Here is a 12,805-nt window from a genome sequence, read left to right as displayed (position 1 = left end):
CACACCGGTTGAATTATTATAAACTATTCGTATCTACACATGGAACTTTGTAAGTGTTGGTCTGGGAGGGTTTAAGCAACCTCATGAATAATATTGAATTTTAAAATTAGAAGTGCAACGTCTATCCTTAGATTACAGCAATGGCGGGAAGATAAGTGGAATATTGTAAAGGAACACTCATAATAAAAAGTAAATTAAATCTATAATATTAAAAAATATACAACAAAATTAAAATCAACGTTACATTTATTTAAAACCACAACCTCAACTAAACACACATTCCAAAACCATTCCAACACACATTTAAATAATAAATGTATTTTAAATACCAAATAATTATTTTAATCTACACATTTCCCTATATTGGTCATAGACTAGTACAATATTATATTAAACCCTAATTGTAATATATTCATAGTATTAAAATATATAAGAATAAAAAAACATACGTAAGGAAAATTCATACGATATACCGTAAATTAAATTTGTAATAATTATATTTTGAGAATTGATTGTAATAATATTTTGATTAATTTATATAAAAAACCATTTGTAATAAGTTTTACATGAATACAGCGAAAAAAATGTATTGTACATTTTTTCTGTGGAACCACATAACACTCATCACATTTAACCCATCATGGTTATTTATTTAGCAGTATTTTATGAATATTGCAATGAATACTAAAATCTTCTATTCCTAAATTGAATTCAATTTCTTAATTATTTGCAAATATAAATGACGAAAAATCATACTGCAAAGCAAACTAGTACAAATTACTCATTTTAATTAATTGCTGATAAAAGATCCCAGCTAATTTAACCAGGACTACCAAACAACGCACTTATTCTCAGGATTCATAGCATCCTCAGAGCCACACTGGAACACCTTACTAAACTCTGGGAAGTTCTTCAGAACTCCGTTAATTCTAAACTCTGCCGGGGAATGTGGGTCTGTATGGATCCGCTCTCTGAGAGACTCGGGGCGATACCGCGTGCACTCGATGTTGGCCACACCGATCATAAACAGCTGATCGTTGCTGTATTGTTCCAAGTTTGGCAGCCCGGGTTCCGGTTCCATCAGCTGATCTGCCATCCAATGGTACGCAAGATAGGCCAACTTGAATCCACCGTTGTCCGCTATGTTTTCTCCCTGTGTGGTGATGCCGTTCAGCTGTAACATATGGGAGTTATTTATTATAAGTAAAAGCTGGAAATCGATACTTTCATATTAATTTTTATTATATATATTATTTATACCTTTGAGGGAGCTTAAATCAATGTTCAAATTATCTCGTTACATCAATCGCACCAACGACCATGCTCGTTCTCTTCCAACATTAACTTTAGGACGAACGGATTTGTCCGTCTTCTTTAACTGTTAAGATCAGAACAGCTCTAACGTAATCAGTTGTAATAAAAAAAATTAGGAGCATGATAGCATTGAGTTTTAAAACTTATTGGAAATTTGAAATTTTGAAAGGACTGATAACAAGGAGACGCTGAAGGAGTAGGTATTAACCACTGAACGACAGTGAGGTAGGGCAGGAGCTGAACTTGAGACACACAGATTGAGCATCAATTTAAAGATGGATGCGTTCCCTTGAGAGCTTTCAATAAAATAAAATATTCTTCTAAGATCAAGGATTGAAATTGTCTGTAATGTTCGTAAGGAAATGCGGAGCTTCCTCTAAAATACACCCCAAGTGTCTTTACATTAGATGAGAGGGGAAATCAGGGTCGTCTCTTACTAAACCACATTTTATCGTTTTCCCTTCCGCACGACGGTTGCAAAATAATCAATAATGATTTTCTGCCAATAAATTTTGGCCTATAGGAGAAACGAATTCTGCCTGAATTAGGAAATCAAATTGATTAAAAGTAAACACTGAATAATCTCTTTTAAAGTTAGATATTAACAGAAAAATAGGGATAACATTCAGCTAAAATTTGTTTTATTAGGTAATAAAAGTCTTTTTTACTTGTAAAATAAATACTAGGTGCATAAAAATATTAGCATAAAATATCTGAATGAAATGGCATCCACTTATATTAATATTGCATTGAAATATTAACAGAAATATGATCTGAAATAGATGTATACTCTTTAAATAACAGAAGACATTACCATGATGCCCACTACAAAAAACAATTTCGTATAAATGGAGAAAAGCAAATTAAGCGTTGGTTTGTCTATTCTGAATCGAAAGACTTTGTGTTCTTTTTTGCTTATCATTTATTTCATGATCATTCAAAATATAGTGTTAGTGCTCTTGGCTCTTTCACGGAAGTAAGTGATTGGAAACATTTATGAGAGACACTAAAAAGCCATTAAAACAGCAAATTCCACAAAGAGGGCATGATAAAATGGTTAACTTTTCAAAATAGGTTGTCTTTGGAAAAAGCAATTGGTTCTCAAATTAGGGGCAAACCGATTTAGAACAAGAATGCTGGAAAGATATCCTGGAGAGGTTCCTGTCGATTGGGGAGTTTTTGGCCAAGCACAATTTATATCTTCGAGGCCATGAAGAGAGTTTGGTTTCACAAAACTCTAGTGCAAACTTCCTACACATGGTTAGGCTGATTGCATGGTTTGACCCACCCCTCGAGAACACTTATATAATCCATATTCAGAAACCATTAACTGAACAAAAATATTTAAAATGATCTTATCGAAATAATGGCAGTACGTGTCAGAAAACAAATTGTTGAAAATGCAAAGAAAAAAATATTTTTCAATAATTCTGGATTGCAATCTGTATATTTCTATACTTGAGTAAATGTCCTTCATTTTGAGGACAACAAATCAAGAGTATGCAGAGATCGAGGAACACTTCTTATAATTTGTGGCTTTAGAACAAGCTATAGCAGAGAAGTTGACAGAATATATTATATACAAATTGGAAGGGTTAGGGAGGTCCATTTTTTTCACGGAGGACCCAAGCCGGAACCCTTTCGGATGACATCTTGTCTGGTCCGTGTGTCTTATGTCCCGTCCAGGACAAAATTACTTGTTTCGGAAGCTAGGGGTCAGCCAGGCATCCATCTTCACGCTTCTGATGAAGGGTCGCATGTACATGAGTAGTGACTGCATTCCATGCGTCCTCTCTCTGCAGCATCAGCTCCACAATGGTGTCTGCCAAAACATCGCCAACTGTGGTGACGAGCGTTCGCCTGGCCTCGGTGAAGCGCCCGCAAGCGAAGAAGGTGTGATGAACATCATCATCTTCCTCCGGGCAGTAAGCACACCAGGAACTGACACAGGTAGAAATCTATCTCCCCGTGGCTACGATCTATCCAGGATTGAAGCTCTCGAATGAGACGGAAGGTCCAGCGACCGTCCGATTCTTCCGTCCACCTCCGCTACCAAACCTGGAGAGTATCCACCCTGGCAGCAGCCAAGGAATCCTCTCTACCCCGCTCGGCAGCCTCCTGAAAGACGGTCTGTCTCTCGATGGCCAGCAGATTAATAGGAATCACCCCAGCCACGACCACCACGGCCGGAACCGGAAACGGTGCGGTAGGCGCAGGCGACCCTAAGTGCCGCTCTTATCTGTACCGATAACAGCCTTTGACTGTATCGCCTTATCCTCATGACACCCGCCCAAACCTCTGCGCCATACAGAAGGGTAGAGTTTACAGTAGACATGAGGAGGCGTCTCTTACCTTACCTACGTTAGCCATCAGCCTGCCGAGAGACAAAACCACTTTAGAGGCTTTGTCGCACACCTCCTGGATGTGCTCCCAATACCGAAGACGGCAGTGGAGTAACACACCCAGGTACTTCGCCGCAGTCCTTGTGCGAACCTCGACACCCTCTACATTCATGGGGGCTGTCCATTGCTTACTGCAGGGGTCAAGGTTAAGACAATGGGGCCAACATGCGTTGAGAAAAAAAGTGGCGTGAAGCGAAGACTTCTAAGTTTAAACCCTCTGGCATTCTTTGCTCTTTGTGGATAGCACAGCTGGAACTTATTTTAGGAGATGCTGGTTCTTCTTGTATTCAAGCACAAACATTTTTTTGTATTTTGCAAAGACTGTATACAATCTTTTCTTGCTCTAGTGAAAGATAAAGCATTTTGAATTCTCTTGTGACCATATCACTTAAACCACTTTAACAGACTAGATGGGAATGTAGAATCTGTTAAAGCTCTAAGATATCAGCTCAGTAATGTTTTTGATGCATTTTCGACTGTACGTGAAAAAATCTCAGTTTGTGGTTTTATAAATGAGCGTCAATCCTTGGACAACTTCAACAAAGTTTCAATCTAGGGATTTTGTTATATCTTTCGAAATATGGTACGAAATTCTCGTAAAAATCCATACTATGAGTAAAGTTTGACGAAGTGTAAATATGCAACCGGACTCGTTTTTGCAAGTTTTTCGAAATTAAAACTAATCAAGACTTACCTTAGAAACACAATGTCTCAGGACCGCTTATCATACCTGGCTTTACTCTACATAGAAAATGATTTGGTATCCAAAATATATTTTAAAGATGTCATTGAAGAGTTCAGTAGAAGGAAAAGTCGTAGAGTAAAGTTTTAACACATTTAAAGATGTCTAAAATAAAGAGTATATATTGACAAAGAGTTTTTGTTTTTATATATTAAATTAAATTAAAACAAAAGTGGAAATTAAATTAAATTCTCTAGAAGTGGAATTATGTTGCTAGTTTTAAACGTTCAAACGTTTTGTGGATGTTAGCTGTTTTGCTATCCTCAAATCAAACACTATCGTAAATTGACTTGGATATGGTAATTTTGGTTGTGCGCCTCTATATGTGTGAACATCTGTTTTTTCTTTTAGTAAGTTACTAAATAATAATGTCAGACTATGCAAAACATATATATGTGTAATGTATTTAGTGTGATAAATACTAAGTTGGTAATGTACCCATAGCTAAATTTAATGTCTGCACCAGTTATGGCGGCAGTATGGTATTGTCAGGCGATGTATCATACGATGTGGTCTGATACGAATAAAGAATGCTCATAGGCTGCTCTCCTGTGACGTCACATCACGCCACTACCCTACAACCAGCAACGGTCCAAGCTGGCTAGCCAGTAGTCCACCACCAGACACCGTCATGTAAACGTCAGTGTCCCGCCCGTTCCTTTATGAGCGGTCTTAGAGCAATGGTACTCTAAAATGTAACGTCTTATTATTTATCCCGAAACATAAAGTGTACAGTGACGACCCGAATACCTTACAATATGTATATAAGTAGAATCAGAATATTCAATTGTTTGACAAATAGACTACGTTAATTAAAACTTTTAAAATCATTTTAAATTTACCGTTGTTATTAGATTTTAATATTAATTTTAATACATTCTTTGATTATTTGTTGTAACTTCATTATTTCATCGAATACACATACTTAAAAATACTAAACAAATAATAACTAATAATAACTTTTTACTTTACAGTAGCTATTTCTAATTGTCATTCTATTTAATTCTATTATGAAACTATGTCAATTTTCTTTTTAGTTATAATTTCAGCTGTGTTTTTGTTTTATATTACTTCTCTACAATAAAACCTTATAGTTCTGTAATAAAAAGGTTTTGTTTTAATTTTTTCCCTCTCGCTACTAAATTATTTGGCGAAGAAGTTTCCACTTTACTTTTTTGCAACACCAAATAAAATTAGACGGTGGTATTGAAATAAAACTTGAAGGAATTTGATGAATTTTTACTAGTGGCTAAATTTACAGTTTTAATCTAGCATATTTCATGGCAAACCATGTCAACTTTTGGCTTTATATCCACAAAAAACGCACTATTTTGTATAAAAATTTCAATTCAGTCAATGCATACTACTTATAGTGCCAACCAATCAAATTTTCAGGCTCTTAATTTAGTACATTTGAAACTACTATAGTAGTACACAAATAATGTCAGTTTTATATTTTGGTCAAACACAGATAACTAGTTTTAAAAACCGCCCCAAAAACGCATTTTAGAATAATTAAAAATTCTAATAATAAAGCGAACTAAATAAATTTGTTCAATGAATCCTTACAAATAAAATAGAACTAAGTTACTCGATTGAGTGTAGCCTACAGGGTGTTTTAAAATAACATGCACAGTACGCATAGCAGCCAAACATATTGAGACTCATAGTTATATAAACTAAGGTCGTATAGTATGGACCATAAAACCTCAGATGTAGCGTTATCAATTCCCAAAAATCCAACTAATTAGAATATCTTAGGATGATTTTTGAATATATTTTTTTTATTACCATTACTTTCAGGCCAAAACGTTTTATTTATTCTAATTCTGAATTTGGCCTGAAGTCACAAAATCTAGTTCAAGTCTAAAAGATATAAATAGGCAATCAATATTTTTATCAGAAAGACAAACTAGTTTCCTTAGCTTTATCACATGCATTCAAAATAGTTTACACACATGTTGTGCATTTGTTAATTTTTTTGAAGATGACCTCTCTTAATTTACTTGTTTACAAATGTTTAATAAAGGTAAACGTTTTATTTAACATAAGAAGTTCGTAAACCATAAGTTTAACGAGTTTTTACAGGACAAAGTTTCCTGCTTAAATACCATATTTAATGTTCAATAAACTCTGTAAATATGTAATCTTTACAAAATTTAGCTCATTACGGTGAATGTATGAATTAGTGCGTTACCTTTATATTTCAAAAAATATAATTAGGACTCTCTGACTAAAAATTCCAAGGTTTATAAACTTTCCTGTTCAAAAAACTAAACAAAATAAATAGCAGGTGACTAATCTTTTCATGTCATGTTTAAAACTTATGTTAGTGTTTATTTGGCTATGTAAAATAATATTTTGAATATTTAATCCATAAAGTAGAACGGACTTCGAGATTTTTTCTGTCTAACCAATAAAACTATTGGATAACTAAAACATGTTATAAAGATATTCTTTTAATACAGGAGTTCATAAAAGACATAAAATGAAGCTTAAATAAAATTGCTTAAGTCATTAAATAAATTTAATTCAAATCGAGAAAATAATATATTTTATTATATGTATTTGTAAAGTTTATCACTTCCAAATACTGTCAAGATGTTAGGCAGTTGTTATGCGTGTGACATCTTTAAAGCAAATACTTTGCGACCTAACAAATTTATTTAGAGCGAACAAAATAATTAAATTAATATACTACTGTCATAGCCAAACGCCTCTTTCATTAGTTAAAGTAATCATTCATTTTTTACATGTAGATGTAAGCTGTTATTACGTTATTACTGTTTGTATAAAAGAAATTGCTTAGAACAAATGTGCTGACAAAAGGTCTTTTTATTGCACCTAAATGTGTCAATATTTCAAGAAAGAATAAAGGTACATAAAAACGGATTCCGCATCGTCTTCAATTTAGCAAAACATTTATCCGTGTTTGCCAATACCACCTTTACATAAAAACAAATATTCAATTAATATGGTGAATCCAAGATGAGGGCAAAAAATATGAACTTAATCAAAATGAAGTACTTATTGGACAATGGTCAATGATTGGGTCTGGCCAACCATACTGCACTTCCCCACGTTTCCAAACGTTTCAGATGTAGACCAGTTTGAAAAATTTTGAAACATGGGGGAATGTAGTTTTACAAATTCATCCTATAAATTATATGTTATTGAGCAGAACCGTACGCAGCAGTTTTAGAATTTTACTTACTTTCAGTTGAGTCTGGCTGTCTTTATAGCTGCCATATTGGTCTATTATACACATCTTCTTCTCATTAAAATTCTCCTTGCTCTCCGCCTCCCACCAATCGTTAAGATCACCCTTGTAGTCAAACTGGCTTCCCTGTAAGAAAGAGTCGTGCTGTAAATTTAATAATTTCTGCTTGTATGAATAATTCCTGCCTCACGTCAGGACGTTTGTATAAATGAAATGAAATGAATTGAAAAGTGCCTTTATTAGAGGCGAAGTTAGGATTGTAAAGTTCTCTCTATCACTTAACCTCGTAAAAAATTATACTAACATACATATACATGTATAACTAAGAATAAATCTATTTATTTACCTTATAATTTAAAAGAATCTTATCTTTACAATAAAAAATATATAATTAATGTAACTTTATAAATATTTACAATACTATAATAAGACATACACGCATTCATTCAACTTGCATTCAGTTGCCCTAAGTACCACATTCCAAAGCCGCCAACCGCTATACCCCCTGAGCCCCCAGTATCAAGGCCTTGACCTCCGCCCCAAAGCGAGCGCGCTTATCAATGGCTCTGAAGGTTATAGGTAAGGCATTCCACAATCGACAGGCTGAAACCGTAAACGACTTACTAAAGGTAGTTGTTCGATGAATTGGTGTAGATAATAGGGATGTACCCCTCCTTGTACTTCGTTCACTTATTTCAGACATAAATTGAAAGTTTTTTGAAAGATATCTGGGACAATTAGTATTTAAAAGAGCGTGCAACAGAATTAGTGATTGATAGTCTCGAAGATCTTGTAATTTTAAGATAGATAATTGTTTGAAGAAGGGCGTTACGTGATCATCACGTCTGAGATTGAAAATGAACGTAATTCAAAAGTTCTGAGCACGCTGGAGTCTATTTGAAAGCTCTACAGTCATGTCATTAATGACTATGTCACAGTAGTTGAAGTGAGGCAGTACAAGAGTCTTTATCAGCATTATTTTAACTTGCTGTGGTAGATATGAAGCCAGCCGCATGAGGCTGTGAAAACCGGCAAAGACCCTATTACATATCAAAGAAGCCTGTTCAGTCCATCTTAAGTGTTTGTCAATAATAAGTCCTAGATTTTTTACTTTATCAGAGTATTCTAGCTCTTGGTCATTTAGTTTTAATTTGGGAGCCATAGTGAAGTCAATTTTACGAACAAGCTTTGAATGACCTATCATAATACACTGAGTTTTGTCTACGTTTAACTTTAGTCCATGTTTCAAAGTCCAGTGAGTAACAGCGTCAATATCGAAATTCATGAGAGTCACACAAGTTTGTATGTCTCTTATAAAAAAGTGGCGGTATATTTGTAAGTCATCTGCATGTAAGTGAAAATTGGAATGAGTAATCTGAGTAGTAATGTCATCGATGTACAGTGAAAATAAAAGTGGCATTGAACCCTGTGGAACTCCACGAGTGACTGGTCTCCATCTCGACTGCTTCTCACCCTGACACACTGGCGTCGTCCCGAAAGATAAGACTCAACCCACTTGAAAATACCATCAGAGAAACCATCCTTCCTAAGTTTGATGAGTAGAAAGTAATAATAAACACAGTCAAAAGCCTTTGAAAAGTCGAAAAGGGTTAAAATGGTTACCTGACTCTTATCAATTCTAAGGCGTATATCATCAACTATTTTTAGAAGTGCAGTAGTAGTGCTGTGGTTGGAGCAAAAATCAGATTGAAAATTTCATAAAATGTTATTACTTTCCAGATATATTGAAAATTGCTGATGAACAATCCGTTCCAAACACTTTGATAAAGCAGGGAGTATATTTATTGGCTTGAATTGTGAAGGATTTTGTGGAGAGGAACACTTATGAAGTGGGAGAACTAAAGCAGACTTCCATGTCAATGGGAACGTTGAAGTAGCCAGAGATTTATTGAAAATAGCAGTGATAATTGGAAGAGTGACTGGAAGAGTATCTTTTATTAACCTTATAGGAATGCCATCGGCCCCGACTGCGTTACTGGACATCCTTACAATAACCTTTAACACATCTGTCTCTGTTACCGGAGTGAAAGAGAACTGAAACTCAGGTTTATCAAAAGTAGCACCTTCGAGCTCGGAGACATACATACTCCTGAGCCCCAGACCGATCAACAGGAATCTCAACAAAGTAGTTGTTGATATCATCGAGATTAAGGGAAACCGGAGAGTAAGTGTTAGGCTTGCCGACTCCAAGATCTTTTAGTTTTGACCATAAAACTCTGCTAGATTGTTTTTTAGACAGGAAAGAGTAGTAAAACCTGATCTTGGCACTTCCAATTTGTTGTTGCAAATTGTTTCTTTTTATATGCAGCCCAGTCATCACGTAACTTGGATCGCTTAGCCTTAATGAAAGCTCTATCTCTTTGCATCTGGATGTGTCAAATAAATTCAGAGATCCATGGAGCAGGCTGTTTTGTTACTCTTATTGAAACAAATGGAGCGTGTTTATCAAGATGACCAATCGTTAATGAATTAAATTTTACCATAATGATACCATAATGTCCACATTATCAGCCGATGTGACATTATGCCATGGAGTTCGAGAAGCATCGATAAGTAGGGAATAAAGATTGATATTTTTGTAGTTACTATAAAACGCAACTATTGGTTCGATCTTGGGAGTTCTTACTTTATAAGCAAGAAAAATAAGGTCATGTTTGGAAAGGCCAGGAGCAGGAAGTTGCCCGTGGTGCGCAACCAGGGTTTGGCCACAGACAGCAGTGATATCAAGCCATGTTTCGGCAGTCTCAGTGTGGTGAGTGGCTAGCAGAGGAAGTATGGTCATGTTACACGAGTAAAACATATTAGTTAAAAAAGTTTGGTCATATGTAATTGGTCCAAGTAAATCAGTATTAAAATCTCCCATCACAATAACATGACTGTAGTGAGCCAAAAAACCCAGAAGATCATGTTCAAACTCAGCCATGTAGCCCAGGTGAGGAGCTCTGTAACATACAGCAATTAAAATGTGTGTTTCATTAACACAGACGTCCAGAAACATGTATTCTGGTCGTCCATCTCTGGATGTATCGGATGATAGCAGGACAGAGACAAGGAAGTGTGACCTGACGTACACAGCTACCCCGCCACCTCCTTTGTGCAGGCAATCATTTCTGTACAGGTTAAAACCTGGAAGCTCGACACTTCTGTCACTTAAGTGAGGTTTCAGCCATGTTTCTGAAATTAGAATAATGTCAACAGGAGATGGTTGAAAAAGGAACGAAATTCATCAATGTGGCCATAAAGAGATTGTGCATTGACATGAGCTGCCTTTAAGAAGTTTGAGAAAGGAGTAAGAGATTGGCAGAGAAGGTCCTGGGATAGGTGACGGAAGCACGCGCTGGCTCGGGGCAGCACCGTCAGAAGCCAGCACCACAACACGCCGCGAGGCCCCGCGGGCAGCGACCGGCAGACCGTGGCTGCGTCACTGCAGGAAACCCTTTCATGCAACACACACACACATTTCCAACTTCAACGTGTAGTTTTAATGTGCAAAACTTAAAACTAACATTATTCGAAAAAAGGGCTATATATAAGTAACATACAGTAACACAAAATAGATCCATCAGCTCAAATCAATTCAATCTAATCAACTAAAATAAACAAATCCATATCAATAATGCTAAAATAGTGTCTAAATAAATACACCACAATTGACTTCCACTTACTTAAAAAAAGTCACAATATAAACAAATCAATTATTATGTAATAAAAATTTTCTATATAACTAATACTATTTACAATTTACCACAAACTTGTATATATATTATGACTATTGATTATTATGTGAGACTTAATAGAATATATCATTGTTTTGTAAAAAAAGTAATTTTCTGAATGTTTTAAAGAATAATATTGTGTACCGAAATAAAATTCATGTTTATGAAATAAATGTATTGTGTAAATGCAATATTTTATTAACAGAAAATAGTAAATGGTGGAAATATATTGTAAAAAATATTATTTTACTCTAAACTTGTATAGAATAATATAAATAACAATTATTATACGATTTTATGAAGTAGGTGTTTATAAAAACGGAATATTTAGACTATTTCATTAGAAGAAGTACTATTGATTAACAAAATAAAAATTGATATTAATAAAATAATATTGAACTAAACATAGAATATAGACTGATTATTAATTGAATGATTTACAGAAATTATTTGTATTATTAAACGAAATAGTTATATTATGATATTTGTTTTAAGTTTATTTGGAATAAATAAAATGTGTATATGTAAAATTTAATTATATTCATATTCTTAAAAAATAAGGTAATATTTATATAATAATTTTATGAACCAAAAATAATAAAAGCAACAAAGAAATGAAAAATAAATAACTTGATAGATACAACAAACGATTTACTTGGTGCCTGTTGAATTCGATGCGAGGTCCGCCAGCCGAGTACCAACACCTTTCCTGCCGCCCCGATCAACCCACAGAACACGACCATACAGCGTCCAAGTGTTCCTCGGTCCCGTGCTGAGCTACTGCCGCCCGGAACACCTCCATTCTGCGTGTGGTCAGATCTTCGCGGATGGTAACTCCTGAGCCCTTTAACTTCTTCTTCGATGCATGCACTTGCTGGCGCTGCCGGTAGATGGTAAACCTCACAATAATAGGGCGAGGCAGCTGCTTCCCATCAACGTTTTGCCTGGGCTGTTGACCGATGCGATGACTACGGTGAATCGCGGCATCGGACAACTCCACTCCCAGCTTCTCCCGACACAACTCGACGACCAGCTTGTCCGTGTCTTCACCCTTGGTCTCCTGGATTCCAAAGATTCTCAGGTTATCCCGCCTTTGGTATTGTTCAAGATCGTCCGTCTTGTCCAGCATTCGATCCTCCAGCTCGCCCACTCTTGCTGTCATGGTGACCAACTCGTCATGCAGCCTCTTCAATTCTTCTTGGAAGGTAGCTAACGCAGCTCGTACCGCTACCTCCACAATGTCATTTATTTGGTCTGCGAGGCGCTGAAGAAGCTCATTAATTACACCCGCACTCGACAAATAAGAATTGACGCAACTATCCACAGATACCGAATCGAGACCTCCCGTGTTTTTATTAGAACTTGCCATTGTTGTGGATCCGGTCGAAGT

General features: G+C 35.6%; 1 protein-coding gene across 3 annotated transcripts in view; it reads right to left on the bottom strand.

The window, feature by feature from the left end:
* Positions 1-228: 228 nt before the first annotated feature.
* Positions 229-12,805, bottom strand: part of LOC124369866 (neprilysin-2-like) — a 72,458-nt gene continuing 59,881 nt past the window's right edge. For all 3 annotated transcript variants that reach the window (XM_046827998.1, XM_046827996.1, XM_046827997.1), the window contains 2 exons: positions 7,673-7,804; positions 229-1,174 (listed from right to left, as the gene is read on the bottom strand). In XM_046827998.1, the coding sequence (XP_046683954.1) occupies positions 830-1,174; positions 7,673-7,804 (477 nt within the window). In that variant the 3' untranslated portion in view covers positions 229-829. The remainder of the gene's footprint in view (positions 1,175-7,672; positions 7,805-12,805) is intronic.

Source organism: Homalodisca vitripennis, chromosome X, assembly GCF_021130785.1.
Source record: "Homalodisca vitripennis isolate AUS2020 chromosome X, UT_GWSS_2.1, whole genome shotgun sequence".
Classification (NCBI taxonomy): domain Eukaryota; kingdom Metazoa; phylum Arthropoda; class Insecta; order Hemiptera; family Cicadellidae; genus Homalodisca; species Homalodisca vitripennis.
This window is presented reverse-complemented; position numbering and strand designations above follow the sequence as displayed.